At 40.7% G+C, this 17,626-nt stretch overlaps 1 protein-coding gene across 5 annotated transcripts in view; it reads right to left on the reverse strand.

The window, feature by feature from the left end:
* The window catches only part of SERAC1 (serine active site containing 1), a 564,154-nt gene that overhangs the window by 190,709 nt on the left and 355,819 nt on the right, over window positions 1-17,626 (reverse strand). For all 5 annotated transcript variants that reach the window (XM_073671518.1, XM_073671517.1, XM_073671519.1 and 2 more), the window contains 2 exons: window positions 15,779-15,892; window positions 15,162-15,324 (listed from right to left, as the gene is read on the reverse strand). In XM_073671518.1, coding sequence (XP_073527619.1) covers window positions 15,162-15,324; window positions 15,779-15,892 — 277 coding nt within the window. The remainder of the gene's footprint in view (window positions 1-15,161; window positions 15,325-15,778; window positions 15,893-17,626) is intronic.

Consider the following 17,626-nt stretch of genomic DNA (forward strand, 5'->3'; position numbering starts at 1 on the left):
GTATGGGGCACACTTAAAGCATATATAACGGGATGCGTGAAATCAACGATTTTATACATTAAAAGGGAATCGTCTATTGGGGAGCAGAGGCTTGCCAAAGAATGCAAACTACTAGAATCTGAATATATTAACAATCCCTCAGATAAGTCCTTACATAATTGGCTTTGGAAAGCGAGGGAGTATCTGACCCATTTGCATGAAAAAGCCCAGAGAAAACTTTTCAAAACAAATAAACTTCGAGCTGGGTAACCAATCGAGTAAATTTTTAGCATACATAGACCAACAAAATCAGATGTCCCCATCAATACTGGCCATTCACACAAGGGAGGGTAGCCCGCTGCTTAAATCAGATCAGATTGCAAGCAGATTTGAAGAATACTATAGAGAATTTTATAACTTCCAATCCAATCACACTATAGAGGAAATTGATGAATACCTAAATCAAATAGAATTTCCTAAACTCTCTTGTGAACATCGGATGGTCCTGGATGGATCTATCTAATGGGAAGGCACCGGGACCCGATGGCATACCCCTAGAATTATATAAAAGATATATAGACCTAATAGCTCCAGTTCTGTTGCAAACCATTTCTGAAACACTTTCGGGACACTCACTTCCCCAATCCTTCTATGATGCTACTATAGTATTGATCCCCAAGCCAGATAAACCAATAGAGGAATGTAGTTCTTATCGCCCTATATCCCTATTGAATACAGATTGCAAAATACTTACGAAACTCATAGCCAATAGATTAAAAACCGTAATATTAAACATTATACATGAGGATCAATCTGGCTTTATGCCGGGAAGGTCTACTTCATCTAATATTAGAAGAGTTCAAGTGTTAACACAGATAGGCCATAAATATCAGGAACCCTGGGCTATAACTTCTTTAGATACAGTGAAAGCCTTTGACTCCTTGGAGTGGACGCTTCTACAGCGTGTGCTCCTGAAATGTGGGTTTTCTGATAAATTTTGTAGCTGGATTAAATTGATCTACTATATGCCAAGGGCTAACATTCTAGTAAATGGAATATTATCGGAATACTTTAACCTGGGTAGAGGAACTAGACAGGGCTGCCCCTTATCTCCGATGCTCTTCGCTCTAGCGATAGAGCCTATTGCACTTAAAATTAGGGAGGACCACCTGGTAGAAGGTATTAGTGTAAACTCTAGAACAGATAAAGTGGGGTTATATGCAGACGACCTGATCCTCTTCCTAAACAAAACAGAACAATCCCTCCCAATAGCAATTGGCCTTATTAATTACTTTGGGGAATTATCGGGCCTTAAAATCAATTGAAGCAAATCAGATAACATAACTGAACCGTTTTTTTTTTTATTACAGGTAGTACAAAAATTCAAATATCTAGGTATTATAATTAATCAAAACCCAATTATGGACCTGAAGGACAATGTGTACCCCATAAAGTATATGATGAGGAAAAAATTTGAAAGCTGGTCCCAACTCCCATTGTCTGTGGCGGGAAGAATCAAACTAATCAAAATGATCATCCTTACAAAATGTTTGTATGCATTAGAACATTCATCCATTAAAATCCCCAAAGAATTTTTTCGGAAACGGCACGGCATGATGGTGACATTTATATGGGGCTCAGCAAGGCCCAAACTAAGTATTAGATATCTGCAGAGCCCCAAAGATCAGGGGGATAGCGCGGTGCCTGACCTATTTCTCTATTATTTAGCTGGTCAGATACGATATTTGAAGTGTTGGATAAGCAGTGATAAACTAACTAATGCAGAAGTGCATCTTATACATTTTTTAAATGGGAATACACCATGGGCTATATTAGAAGGCTCTTACAGACCACCACAGGGCTTATTATTTGCACATAGCCTAGCGACGCAGGTGTGGCGCGAGAGTAAGCGTATCGTGGGGTTTACTGATCAAATGGGAGAAACCCAAATGTGGGATAATCCTGAATTTCTACAGCTTAAAAACCTACAGGACACAATCTTCTGGAAGCAACACGGAATAATAAGACTTAATCAGATTTTTGAAAACTAAATTTTGTCATTTGATCAAATTCGTATAAAGTTTGGGATCCCTCATAGGGATTTCTACAGATATCTACAAATGAGGCATGCCATAACACACCAATTCCCACATCCTAGGAGGCGAATATCTAAATACCCATTAATAGGAGTACTAAAAACTCAAGGACCCTCAGGCGAGGTGTCCTCTCTATATACCTTTATACTGAATTCTAAAATCACTTCAACCCAACTTGTTGTTGAGAATAAATGGCAGCAATTTATCCCTTCTATAACTGATGATTAGTGGAATGATGCAATGGAAGCGCATATGGTGGTGTCACCAGCCGCCAATAATAAATTTATTCAATTATATATACTCCATCAATCTTACCTGACCCCAGTGAGAATGCATAGATTTGGTAGAATGGCGTCTGATGAATGTCACAGATGTGGGGAATCGGGAGCGGATTTCTGGCATCTTATTTGGAATTGTGGGATAATACGAAGATATTGGAGTGAAGTGATAACTACATTGGAACAGATAATTGGGATGCCAATTGAATGTAGTCCAGAGTTTTGTGTCTTGGGTATTGTGGACGAGGAAATGTGGACACACTATGATCGGATATTCCTTCGGGAGGTTATATTTATGGCCAGGAAAGCGATAGCACTAAGATGGATGGGAGGGAAATCTCCTACTATCAATCAATGGAAAAAACTAATGAATGATACAATACCGTATGAAAATTTAGTATATAGAAATAGGGGATGTCCCCAGAAATTCCAAAGGATATGGGGAAGATGGTGTAATTCGCCCTTAACACACTTGTCCCCTGGTGCTATGACCTCGTTAATCTCACGTTATAAGTCCTGATATATGCCTTTTTGAGTGCATGGGAAATTATATATGATATATACGGGCTGTAAAGGCTATGTGCCCACAATGCAGAAATGCTCCGGATTTTTCCTGAGCGTTTCTGCATCTCCCTGGCAGAAAAAACACATGCGGATTGTACATGCAGATTGTACATGTGTTTTCCTGCCAGGGACATGCGGATGTGAAGCGTTCTTCACATGCATTTTCGCATGCGGGTTGACAAGCGCTTTCCAAGCGATTTTAGCATCACTTGGAAAGTGCTTGACAACTTGGTCACACTATATAAATCCATGCAAACGGGCATGGATTTATATAGTGTGACCGAAAGATTGTTAAAAAATAAAAAATAAATATATACTTACCTTCTGATGGCCCCCGGAGTCTTTATCCGATGTGACCTGGCTTGCTGGCAGCTCACGGTACAACTAAAGGACCTGCCGACGTCAGCGGTCGCGTGACCCGTCACATAACTAAATGACGTCATGGCTGGTCCTTTTCAGACCATCGAGAGCTGCAGTCAATGGCGGCGAAAACGCCGCGCTTCCGCAAAATTGGTGGTGCTGCAGATTTTTCCGCAATGATAATCCGCAGCGGAAATTTCCGCAGCATGTGCACAGCACATGTGGATTATCATTGGGGAACATGGCAGTTTCTGCAATGGAATTGCCGCTGCGGAAAAGCTTAAAAAATGCATAGTGGGCACACAGCCTAAGAGTGTACCTCTACTGCAACAATAATTGATAAATACACTGAATTCTGATAGAGAATTGGCCAGGTTAGTAAAGAGTGCAGTGCTCCACAATGAAACTTATGTTTCAAACTATTTGTTTTTTTCTTTAACTGTTTACTCCGATTATTGAGAACGTGATGTAAACTGTATTGAACTGAGAATGGTTAATGTTTGGATTACCCTGACCTTATATTATGACAGTATCTGTTTGTAACCATTATCCTGTGGAATTTTTCAATTAAAAGAGTTTAAAAAAAAAGCAGTAAACATGACTCGGAGAAGCAAACACTGGCTCAGAATCAGAATGCACAAATTAAAAGGAGGATAATGACATATCAGCGCTGCCGTTAGATCATCACCTTGTGAAGTCTAAGGCCCTTGTTCCTTAATCCTAGTTAGACCAGCTTGAGCAGAAGGGCCTAAAGCCTTCAGAACTGCAGTCTCAACTATCCTGCTGATAAATTAAATGACTGAGAATTCAAGTGGAAGCGAAAGGGAAAGGTCTATCTGGATGTTAAGGGTGGCACTAGCTGAAGAATCCTGGGCTTAGCGGGCATTCAAAGACTTCAGTCTGAAATGGGGTGTGGAAGAATTCTACCTTAGTGGTAGGGAAGACCCAAGATGTCCTTGGAATATAGAACAACCTTGACTGTCGCCATATGGCTCAGGCAACACAACAAAAAATATCATGTATGATCTTCTTTAAGCCTTGAATTAGATGGACCTAGCCAGAATTCCCCATTAGAAGTAAGGCGATGGGAGCACTGCTAGTATTCTCTGACCCCAACCATACAATACTCTAGGGGGTAAATACTAGAATAAAGTGGAGAATGTGCTCGATACAGAGATAGCCAGAAGGCTGACCCGAAGAAGCGAGCCAGCAGCCTCAATGGTCTCATCAGGGATTTACTGCATCTAAAGTGGTTCATTACCCAGAAATTATGGATCTACGAGGGAAGAGAATCTGAGGACTCCCTGAACAATTAAGCACACTAGATAGAAGGCCAGAAGGTCCAGAGGATATGAGGTGACTTGACCCTAAGTCTTCTGAGAGTGTCAATCCTGGTGTTTGTGATCTATGGTCAAGGATATGACAAGAAAAGGATTAGTTGTTGAAGCCTAAAAGAGTGTGACCCGTCAGCATCTCACACTGCAAGGTAAAACTAGCTGAGTGAGACAGTTGCCCCTTCTGTGGGAATTACAGGATGGGTCTTGCTAAAGGTCAGAATCACAACCCAAAAGGGAGCTAACCTCCGCCAGCAAGAGAAAAGCTGGAGCAAGGCTACATGGACGGCTTGAGGTATAAGCAAAGCGGAGAGGTCTCTTCCAGAGGAAAAGAATCCGGCTGGAAGTTAAAGGAGCACCAGAAGTCATGTTGCTTCGCCCAACAGAGAGGTCTCAGTTGTAAGGTGGGAATCACTCAAGGAAATGGATAGACACTTGTCTGGTTTGCTTGTGAACTACACCCAACTGAAGGGTCTCAGCTAGCAGTACTGACACACCTAAGACAAGGCCAGAATACCGTCTTGTCAGTGTACACAAAATTACATACAAAGCATGCTAGATGGTCTGACCTGTTCCTTATGAAGAGACTTGGTCCTGTGGTCCTGGAACTATATCCTGCTTCATACAATGTGCCACACTCTGGCAGAAGTCAAAAGGCAAAAGACCGTCCACCTGGTTATATAATCGTCGACTGCACCAAGGTACTTTGGCCTTGCCATCTCGATGAGCGAGGTTACAAATGGACCGCTACAATGTGTTTTATCCATCGCTTAGTGGGATTTAACAGAATGACCCATCCCATTGTCTAACTCCTGCATGACACTAAAGCTAAACTAAATACCTGGGTGATGGCAGGCAAGTTGCAGCCTGTTGGGGGAGAAGCCAACTTTTTTTTATTAAGATGTATTCTTAGTGTAAGTCTCCATGTGTCAGCAGACTTCACACTTGGTTTCTTGTGTCCCCCAGAGGAGTGTCCGAGAAAAATATGATGCTGTGTGTACATTCCCAGACACACAGTTTGACACACAGGTCTCCACCCTCCCACACAGTATGATAACCACAGTGGCGCCTCACAAATATAGTATGAAGCCTCAGAGTACATTCCCCCCACAGTATTATCCCCTGCATAGTGGTCCACATAGCCGCCGTGCACAGAATAATGCCCACCTCATCCCTTCACGGTACTCACATACAGTATGATGCCCACACAGTCCCCCTTAAACATTACGATGTTGGCTGTCCTTAAAACACTGTGTGGTACTCGCAGAGTACCACAACAGTATGATACCCTTACAATCCCCTGAAACATATGCATCACACTGGCTTGACTCAAAACTGCTTGCTGCTCCTGGCTTACTGGTCACTACTGCCAGTCTAGGTAGCACCTAAAAACCTGCCAAGACCTTTAGGTCATTAGACATTTTCAGGTCACATGACCAGTAGGCCCTTCAGGACCTTTAGGCTCTACTTTGAAAGAATGGTGAAACAAGAACCTATTCGCTAATTGCTCCACTTTTATCTTCAACTGTATCTGAAGACACAGGTGCAATTGAAGTCGGGAAATACCCCCGATCTTGCAGGCCAGCATCACAGCTCGTAAAAATTAGGTCTGTCCCACTGGATCCAGGGTGGTTGTGAGGTGTGCAGGATGTCAGTGCTACCACTCTCATCAGCAAGTTAGTGGAAACATTGTAACTAGTGATGGGCGAACCCGTGACTGTTCGAGTTTGGCTAATTCAGCTGAACGCCAAAAAGTTTATTAAAAGTTCGGGTTTGGGTACCAGAGCAGTACCCGAACCCGGACCCCATTAATATGAATGGGGGACCCGAACATACCTGGTTTCCCGCGCTGTCACGCAGATGTCACGAGCTCTGATCGGCGGTAACATCGTTAGAACACTGCGGGATCATGCTGTCAGATGTCAGCGTGATCCCACAGCTGTGACAGTGACCCGCACTAAAAAGCTTTCCGCGGGTCACTACTATCCCCATCAGTCGGCACCTGCTGTCATTGGAAATAGGGAGCGCAGGTTCCGCTAGATGGGAGCAGTAGTCTCTCACCAGCAGTGCCTGTGCTGAAAGTAATTTTTTTTTTTTTATAAATTAATAGATAAATAAAAAAACACATGATATTCACCTACACCTTGTCCCCGATGCCCAAGTCTGAAATAAATAAAAAATAATAAACCACCATAATCCTCACCTATCCACCGTAGTCCACGTAATAGCGAGTGTTCCATGGCGATCTCATGAACAAGACAGTCACATCCTTAGATGTGACCGCTCTGTTAATCAGCCAGCTATCCAGTCAGTATATAGCGCTGAGGGGAGTGAGGTCACACAAGTTCATCAGCTGATTGAACTCCAGTGACGTCACTCGCCTCAGCGCTATTCACTGACACAGAAGTGATTACACTCCTGTGTCAGTGTATAGCCGGCTGTCTTGTAGAGTAGTCACATCAGTGACTGATGTGACTATCCTACAAATTATCGCAATGGGAGACTCGGGATTATGTCATTATGGCGGACAGGTGAGGGATATGGTTGTTTTTTATTTTTGTTTTCTTACAGGAGACAAGGGCTTCAATGAAATGGGCGTTAGGTAAGTATTTGTTTTTGCTAAATTAAGAATTATTGATAAAGGATTGTGTCGTTATTTCAAATGAAGGATTTTTTTCTGGCTGTGTCTTTATTTCTCAAATTTTACTATGGGGTTAGTAATGGAGGCGTCGTATAGACGCCTCTCCATTACTAATTTGGGCTTCATGTCAGCTGCCAATACAAGGCTAACATGAACCCCAACCCTATTACCCCACTCGCCACCAGGGCAAGTGGGAAGTGCCGATGCTAAGCGCCAGTTTTGGCGCGTCTTGTTGATTCACCATTTCTGGGGCGACTGAGAGCTGATATTATTAGTTTCGTAGGGTGCTAGTATCCATGGCCACTTCCCTGGCTATTAATATCAGCCCACAGCTGTCTGTTTAGCCTTTGATAATTGGATTTTATAGGGGGACCCTATGTAAATTTTTTTCTGGCGTCCCCCTGTAAACCATCTATCTATACAACTACCTATTCATCTACCGATAGATATATGGATAGACAGATATATGGATAGATAGATATATGGATAGATAGATACATGGATAGATAGATAGATATACAGATACATACATAAAAGATAGATATACAGATAGATAATACACACTTGGTCAATATTGTTGGTACCCCTCGTTTAATGAAAGAAAAACTCACAATGGTAACAGAAATAACTTAAATCTGACAAAAGTAATAATAAATTAAAAAACTTAATATTTTGTTGAACAACCTTTTGAGGCAATCACTGCAATCAAACGATTACTGTAACTGTCATTAAGACTTCTGCACCTCTCGACAGGTATTTTGGCCCACTCATGAGCAAACTGCTCCAGTTGTCTCGTGTTTGAAGGTTGCCTTTTCCAGACGGCATGTTTCAGCTCTTTCTAAAGATGCTTAATTGGATTTAGGTCAGGGCTCATAGAAGGCCACTTCAAAATAGTCCAATGTTTTCCTCTTAGCCATTCTTGGGTGTTTTTAACTGTGTGTTTTGGGTCATTATCCTGTTGCAAGACCCATGACCTGTGACTGAGACCAAGCTTTCTAACACTGGGCAGCTCATTTCTATCTAGAATCCCTTGATAGTCTTGAGATTTCATTGTACACTTCACATATTCAAAACACCCTGTGCCAGATGCAGCAAAGCAGCCCCAGAACATAACAGAGCCTCCTCCATGTTTCACAGTAGGGACAGTGTTCTTTTCTTGATATGCTTCATTTTTCCGTCTGTGAACATAGAGCTGATGTGCCTTGCCAAAAACTTCCATTTTTGTCTCATCTGTCCATAGAACATTCTCCCAGAAGCTTTGTGGCTTGTCAACATGTAGTTTGGCAAATTCCAGTCTGGCTTTATGATTTTTTTTCAACAATGGTGTTCTCCTTGGTCGTCTCCCATGAAGTCCACTTTGGATCAAACAACGACGGATGGTGCGATCTGACACTGATGTTCACCTTTAATGTCTTTAGAAGTTATCCTGGGCTCTTTTGTTATCATTCGTATTATCCATCTCTTTGATTTGTCATCAATTTTCCTCCTGCGGCCACGTCCAGGGAGGTAGGCTACAGTCCCATGGATCTTAAATTTCTGAATAATATGTGCAACTGTCGCCACAGGAACATCAGGCAGCTTGGAGATGGTTTTATAATCTTTACCATTAACATGCTAGTCTATAATTTTCTTTCTAATCTCCTGAGACAACTTTCCTTTGCTTCCTCTGGTCCATGTCACCAAACAGCACAGTGAGTATCTGTAGCCCTATATACAGGCCCAATGACTGATTACAAGATTGTAGACACCTGTGATGCTAATTAGTGGACACAATTTGATTTAACATGTCCCTTTTGTCACATTATTTTCATGTGTACCGTCATTTCTGTCCAGGCCTATTTCATGAGTTTATTTTTTTTTTTAATTCTGTGAAAGCAGGGTTGAAAAGCAATGTCTGACTTTCATTTGTTCATTTTCAAAGATTTTAAATTTATTATTACTTTTGTCAGATTCAAGATATTTCTGTGACCATTGTGGATTTTTCTTTCATTATATAGATTTTAGATAATAGATATATATGGATAGATGGATAATTAGATAGATAATAGATAGATAAATAGATATATGGCTAGATAGATAAAAGATAGATATAGTAATAGATAACTATATGGATAGATTGATAATTGGATAGATAAATAGACAGACAATAAATAGATAAATAGATATATGGATAGATATATTTATTTTACTCACTTATATAGCGCCATTAATTGCATAGCACTTTACAGACATTATCGGCACAGTCCCCATTGGGGCTCACAATCTACATTCCCTATCAATATGTCTCTGGAGTGTGGGAGGAAACCGGAGAACGCGGAGAAAACCCACACAAACACGGAGAGAACATACAAACTCCTTGCAGATGTTGTCCTTGGTGGGATTTGAAGCCAGGATCTCAGTGCTACAAGGCTGCAGTGCTAACCACTGAGCAACCGTGCTGATAGATAGATAGATAGATAGATAACTGGATAGATAATAGATATATGGATAGATAGTTAGACAGATAATTAGATAGGTAGATAGATAATAGATAAATAAATAAATATATGTATAGATAGATATATGGATAGATAGATATACAGTATTTTTTTATTTTACTCACTTATATAGCACCATTAATTCCACAGCGCTTTACAGACATTATAGGAACTGTTCCCATTGGGGCTCACAATCTAAATTCCCTATCAGTATGTCTTTGGAATGTGAGAGGAAACTGGAGAACCTGGAGGAAACCCACGCAAACACAGGGAGGACATACAAACTCCTTGCAGATGTTGTCCTTAGTGGGATTTGAACCCAGGACCCCACCGCTGCAAGGCTGCAGTGCTAACCACTGAGCCACTGTGCAGCCCATGGTAGATAGACATATGAATAGATAGATAACAGATGTATGGATAGATAGATAACAGATGTATGGATAGATAGATATACAGATAGATAGAAATATGTGATATATATAATCAGTGCTTTGCGTGTATACCTTACTCTTCATGTAATTTATTAATAAATTATAAAATTTCTGAAAAAAATGGCGTGGGATCCACCGTAATTTTATTAACCAGAAGAGGGAAAGCGGACAGCTGGGGCTGATTTTTATAGCCTGGGAAGAGGGCAATACCCATGGAGCTTCCCAGGCTATTAATATCAGCTCACAGCTGTATACTTAGCCTTTACTGATAATTAAATTGGGGGACCAAAAAACTGACATACGGCCCCCTATAATTGATAACCAGCAAAGAATGGGCAGAGAGCAGTGGGCTGATATTAATAGCCAGGGAAGGGGCCATGGATACTGCCCCCCTCCCAGACTAAAAAATTCTGCTTTCAGCTGCTCCAGAATAGGTGCATCCATAAGATGCACCAAATCTGGCACTTTGCCTCCGCTCTTCCCACTGCCATGTAGCAGTGGCGAGTCGGGTAATAGGGTTGGGGTTCATGTCAGCCTTGTATTGGCTGCTGACATGAAGCCCAGGTTAGCAATGGAGCGGCATCTAGAAGACGCCTATCCATTACTTATCCAATAGTAAAATTTGAGAAATAAAGACAAGGCCAGAAAACAAGTCCTTTATTTGAAGTAAAAAGCACACACAATTTTATTTGCTTCTTAATTAACAAAAAAAAATACTTACCTAACACCCATTCCATTGAAGCTCTTGTCTGCTGTAACAAAAATAAAATAAAAAAACAACCATATCCCTCACCTGTCCGACGCGATGACAATCCAGATTGTTCCACAGCGATCTGGGTCACCTCTAGAACAGTCACATCAGCAGTCACTGATGTGTCTGTTCTAGAGGACAGAAGGCTATACACTGACACAGGAGTGTAATCACTTCTGTGTCAGTGTACAGGCTGAGTTGAGTTACTGGCAGAGAGGTCACACGAGTTCATCAGATGATGAACCTGTGTGACCTCCCTTACGGCACTACTGCTGCATGAGAAAATTCTCACGCAGCAGTAGTGCCGTAAGTGAGGTCACACGAGTTCATAAGCTGATGAACTTTTGTGACCTCTCTGCCGGCAACTCATTGCGATAAACTGTGGGAGCAATCATGTTTCTGTCAGTGTATCGCGGCTGCTGAATAAAGCGGTCACATTTTCTGATGTTGCCGTTCTATTCATGAGATCAACGTGGGAAACTCGGATTATATGGACTACGGCGGTCAGGTGAGGATTATGGTGGTTTATCATTTTTACTTTATTTCAGGAGACATGGGCATCGGGGATTTGGTGCAAGGTGAGTATAATGTGTTTTTTTTTTAATATGAATAGTTGTGCCTGTGCTCGCTATTTCCAATGACAGCAGACGGCGCCTATGACCCGCAGTAAGCTTTTGACTGCGGGTCACTTTCACAGCTGCGGGATCATGTTGACATCAGCATGATCCCGCAGCGCTCTGATGGAGCACATGCTGCCCACGCTGTCACACAGATGACAGTGCGGGAAACACCCAAACAGTAACACAGACTTCCTGAGGAAGTCAGTGTTCAGGGTCCGTGCCCAAACAGTAGGTGTACGGTACGGACCCCGAACTTCACTGGGGTTCGCCCATCACTAATTATGACAACAAAAATTCATGTAGAAGAAAAATACCCAAACCAAGCAGACAGGAAGGACATTCATATTCACTGAACACATATCTGAACTACAACCCTGGCAAAAATTATGGAATCACCGGGCTCAGAGGATGTTCATTCAGTTGTTTAATGTTGCTGAAAAAAAAAAACAGAGCACAGACATGGCACAAAACTAAAGTCATTACTAATGGCAATTTTAGGGCTTTAAGAAACACTAAAAGAAATCAAGATTAAAAATGTGGTACTCAGTAAGGGTAATTTTTTTCAGACTGAGCAGAGGGAAAAAATTATTGGATCACAATGAAAATTTTAATTTCCAACACTAAAGCGTGCATCAAATTAGATTTGCTGTTTGTCTGCATCTAAAAAGGAGTGATCACACCTTGGAGAGCTGTTGCACCAAGTGGACTGACATGAATCATCGCTCCAACACGAGAGATGTCAAATGAAACAAAGGAGAGGATTATCAAACTCTTAAAAGAAGGTAAATCATCACGCAATGTTGCAAAGATGTTGGTTGTTCACAGTCAGCTGTGTCTAAAATCTGGACCAAATACAAACAACATAGGAAGGTTATTAAAGGTAAACATACTGGTAGACCAAGGAAGACATCAACGCGTCAAGACCGGAAACTTAAAGCAATTTGTCACCAAAACAGGCAATGCACAACAAAACAAATGAGGAACGAATGGGAGGAAACTGGAGTCAATGTCTGTGACTGAACTGTAAGAAAAAGCCTAAAGGAAATGGGATTTACATACAGAAAAGCTAAACATAAGCCATCATTAACACCTAAACAGAAAGAAACAAGGTTACAATGGGCTAAGGAAAAGCAATCGTGGACTGTGGATGACTGGATGAAAGTCATATTCAGTGATGAATCGCGAATCTGCATTGGGTAAGGTGATGATGCCGGAACTTTTGTTTGGTGCTGTTCCAATGAGATTTATAAAGATGACTCCATGAAGAGAACATGCAAATTTCCACAGTCATTGATGATATGGGGCTGCATGTCAGGTAAAGGCACTGGGGAGATGGCTGTCATTATATCTTCAATAAATGCCCAAGTTTACATTGATATTTTAAACAGTTTTCTTATCCCATCAATTGAAAGGATGTTTGGGGATGATGGCATCATTTTTCAAGATGATAATGCATCCTGCCATAGAGCAAAAACTATGAAAACATTCCTTGAAAGAAGACACATAAGGTCAATGTCATGGCCTGCAAATAGTCCGGATCTCAATCCAATTGAAATCTTTGGTGGAAGATGAAGAAAATGGTCCATGACAAGGCTCCAACCTGCAAAGCTGATCTGGCCACAGCAATCAGAGAAAGTTGGAGCCAGATTGATGAAGAGTACTGTTTGTCACTCATTAAGTCGCCCCAGGCCATCACCCCCGGTTCAGTGAGGGCTCAGGCGATGAGCCCGCACTTAATCGGGCACATGTCAGCTGATTATTACAGCTGACATGTGCCTGCAACAGCCGCGAGTTGAATCGCAATCCACCCGCAGCTGTTAACTTGTTAAATGCCGCTGTCAATCTCTGACAGCGGCATTTAACATCGCCGCGCCGGAAGTGCGGCATTAGCCCCGCCCATTGGTGACCCCGTCAAGTGATTGTGGGTCACCGATAGGGTGGTCATGACAAAACTGGGTCTGCAGCAGACCCCATTGGTTGTCATGTACTGATCGCTATGAGCGCCATCTAGTGGTCGGCGCTCATAGCACAGGAGCATTTCTGCTACATAGAGGTGATCTGCTGATCACCTCTATGTAGCAGAGGCGATCAGACAAGTGCTGCTTCTAGTCTTTTAAAAAAATGTTTTTAAAAATATTTAAAAAATTTTAAAAATATAAAAGTTAAATCACCCCCCTTTTGCCCCATTCAAAATAAATAAAAAATAAACCCCACATACAAATATTTGGTATCGCCGCATTCAGAATCGCCCGATCTATCAATATAAAAAAAAAGAATTAATTCGATCGGTAAACGGCGTAACGAGAAAAAAATTCCAAACGCCAGAATTACGTTTTTTTGGTCGTCGCAACATTGCAATAAAATGCAATAACTGGAGATCAAAACATCGCATCTACCCAAAAATGGTATCAATAAAAACGTCAGCCCGGCGCGCAAAAAATAAGCCCTCACTCGGCCCCAGATCCCGAAAAATGGAGTTGTTTTTTTTAGCAAACTTTGGATTTTTTTTTCACCACTTAAATAAAAAATAACCTGTACATGCTTGGGGTCTATGAAATCGTAATGACCTGGAGAATAATAATGGCAGGTCAGTTTTAGCATCCAGTGAACGTGGAAAAAAAAACTGTGGAATTGCATTTGTTTTGCAATTTCACCGCACTTGGAATTTTTTCCCATTTTCCAGTACACGATATGGTAAAACTAGTAATGGCGTTTAAAAGTACAACTCGTCCCGCAAAAAATAAGCCCTCACACGGCCATATTGACCAAAAAATAAAAACGCTATGACTCGGGGAGCAAAAAACAAAAATGCAAAACCGGAAAATCCCAAGGTCGCGAAGGGGTTAAAGCCAGAGGTGGTGCAACAAAATACTAGTGATGTATTGGATTGTTCTTGTGTGTGTTTGTTTTTCATGATTCCATAATTTTTTCCCTCTGCTTGGTATGAAAAAAATTACCCTTACTGAGTACCACATTTTTTTTCTTGATTTCTTTTAGTGTTTCTTAAAGCCCTAAAGTTGCCATTTGAAATGACTTTAGTTTTGTGCCATATCTGTGATCTCCTTTTTTTCAACAACATTAAACAATTGAATGAACATCCTCCGAGCCCGGTGATTCCATAATTTTTGCCAGGGGTTGTAGTTTTAAGTATTGGTGAGGTCCAATCATGGGATTACCACATTTGAAAGAGCATCTTTTCACGTGCATTAATTTGTTGCATAATTTTGCTCCTTATAAAGTTCTGTTTATTGAAATGAGTAAGATTTATATATTTACTTATGTTATTCATTTACTTAGAACCAATATGATCTCAAGTGCTGAATCAAGATTATCATTACTCACTTTGGTCCCTATCCTCATTGTGTGTCAAGATCTAAATTCACCTATCAGCATGTTTGCGGAATGAGGAAGGAAATAGGAGTACCTAGAGAAAACACATGCAAACATGGGGAGTACAAAAAAACAAAATACAAAACAGTATATGAGGGGCAAGAATTTGAATACTATGGTATGTATCAGCTTTTTTAAAAACGATAAGAAATATAGAAAGAAAAGAAAAAAATAATATACTATATATTTTAATTGTTTTATATCTAATTATAGGATTTATTTAGAGAAATGGCAGCATACCTGAATCCACAATGCTCGAGTGCAGATGCTCATGTAGGGCCAGGTTTCCAATTACTCGCATTATACTTCTTTGTATTTTCTGAGAATCCTTGCGGAGCAGGTATATTCTCTGCAGCAGCTGCAAACCTCCATTTGACACTATGCTGTCAGCATGCGTGGATATCTATGTAGTATATCACACAAAAAATAATGAAAAAAAGTCAATTAAAGTTTTTATTTCACCAAACCAAAATTGCTCTTGAACAGAAGCAACATGTTTATAAAACATATATAAAGGTTTTCATGCTGCTAAATTAAGAGGTATGTACATTTTTGCAACTAGTTTCACTGCGCTAATGCAACTAAAATAGAAAGAAACTTTAGGTTAACTTAGTTTTTGTTTGAGTTTCTCACAAATTTTAAGACATTTGCTTGCCACTGAAAGGAAACATTGGACACAATAGTGTTATAAGATGCATGAACTAAGGACTTCTAAATAGTGTATGATGCATCTTTTTATTTGGCTCAACTTTCAAGGTGCTAGGTATGTCATACAGTTTAGTTCTTATTCCAATCATTCAGTCAGTTGTATATTGCTGTGAATTTAGTCAAAGACAAATCTAGTAGGCGTACATTACCCTAGAGTGTTTTAATAAAGCCTGTAGGCTATATACTTCCAGTTTCTCTGATGGAACAGAACTGAGACTTTCAGCATACGGTAGCCCATTCCCACCAAAGCACCACAATCCTCTCTGAAAAAGAAATGTATGGTAGTTGACTGTATTACTGCACATTCAAATCTGACAAACATTGGAGTCATGTAGCCTGAGAAAGTATGTGACTTTCTTTTAATAACTTCCTAACATGAAATGCTGTTTGAAAGCAGTGAAGTGGCTAAAAGTAGTGACCTGAATATTCTTTACTTAGCTTAGGAAGTCACTCACTAGTTTATATATACACCGCGTGCAGAATTATTAGGCAAATGAGTATCTTGATCACTGATACTTTTTATACATGTTGTCCTACTCCAAGCTGCATAGGCTTGAGAGCCAACTACCAATTAAGTAATTCTGGTGATGTGCATCTCTGTAATGAGGAGGGGTGTTGACTAATTACATCAACACCCTATATAAGGTGTGCTTAATTATTAGGCAACTTCCTTTCCTTTGGCAAAATGGGTCAGAAGAGAGATTTGAGGGGCTCTGAAAAGTCCAAAGTTGTGAGATGTCTTGCAGAGGGATGCAGCAGTCTTAAAATTTCCAAACTTTTGAAGCGTGATCACCGAACAATCAAGCGTTTCATGGCAAATAGCCAACAGGGTAGCAAGAAGCGTGTTAGCCAAAAAAGGCGCAAAATAACTGCCCATGAATTGAGGAAAATCAAGCATGAAGCTGCCAAGATGCCATTCGCCACCAGTTTTGCCATATTTCAGAGTTGCAACGTTACTGGAGTATCAAAAAGCACAAGGTGTGTGATGCTCAGGGACATGGTCAAGGTAAGGAAGGCTGAAAAACAACCACCTTTGAACAAGAAACATAAGATAAAACATCAAGAATGGGTCAAGAAATATCTTAAGACTGATTTTTCAAAGGTTTTATGGCCTGATGAAATGAGAGTGACTCTTGATGGGCCAGATGGATGGGCCAGAGGCTGGATCAGTAAAGGGCAGAGACCTCCACTCCGACTAAGACGCCAGCAAGGTGGAGGTGGGGTACTGGTATGGGCTGGTATCATCAAAGATGAACTTGTGGGACCTTTTCGGGTTGAGGATGGAGTGAAGCTCAACTCCCAGACCTACTGCCAGTTTCTGGAAGACAACTTCTTCAAGCAGTGGTACAGGAAGAAATCGGTATAGTTCAAGAAATACATGATTTTCATGCAGGACAATGCTCCATCACATGCATCCAACTACTCCACAGACTGGCTGGCCAGTAAAGGTCTAAAAGAAGAAAAAATAATGACATGGCGCCCTTGTTCACCTGATCTGAACCCCATAGAGAACCTGTGGTTCATCATAAAATGTGAGATCTACAGGGAGGGAAAACAGTACACCTCTCGGAACAGTGTCTGGGAGGCTGTGGTGGCAGCTGCACGCAATGTTGATCGAAAACAGATCAAGCAACTGACAGAATCTATGGATGGAAGGCTGTTGAGTGTCATCATAAAGAAAGGTGGCTATATTGATCACTAATTTTTTTGGTTTTTGTTTTTGCATGTCAGAAATGTTTATTTCTAAATTTTGTGCACTGATATTGGTTTACATGGTGAAAATAAACAAGTAAGATGGGATTATATTTGGTTTTTATTAAGTTGCCTAATAATTCTGCACAGTAATAGTTACCTGCACAAACAGATATCCTCCTAAGATAGCCAAATCTAAAAAAAAAACACTCCAACTTCAAAAAATATTAAGCTTGGATATTTATGAGTCTTTTGGGTTGATTGAGAACATAGTTGTTGATCAATAATAAAAATAATCCTCTAAA

The sequence above is a fragment of the Phyllobates terribilis genome, unplaced genomic scaffold, assembly GCF_046119375.1.
Source record: "Phyllobates terribilis strain yellow unplaced genomic scaffold, ASM4611937v1 Scaffold_3__8_contigs__length_932513732, whole genome shotgun sequence".
Classification (NCBI taxonomy): domain Eukaryota; kingdom Metazoa; phylum Chordata; class Amphibia; order Anura; family Dendrobatidae; genus Phyllobates; species Phyllobates terribilis.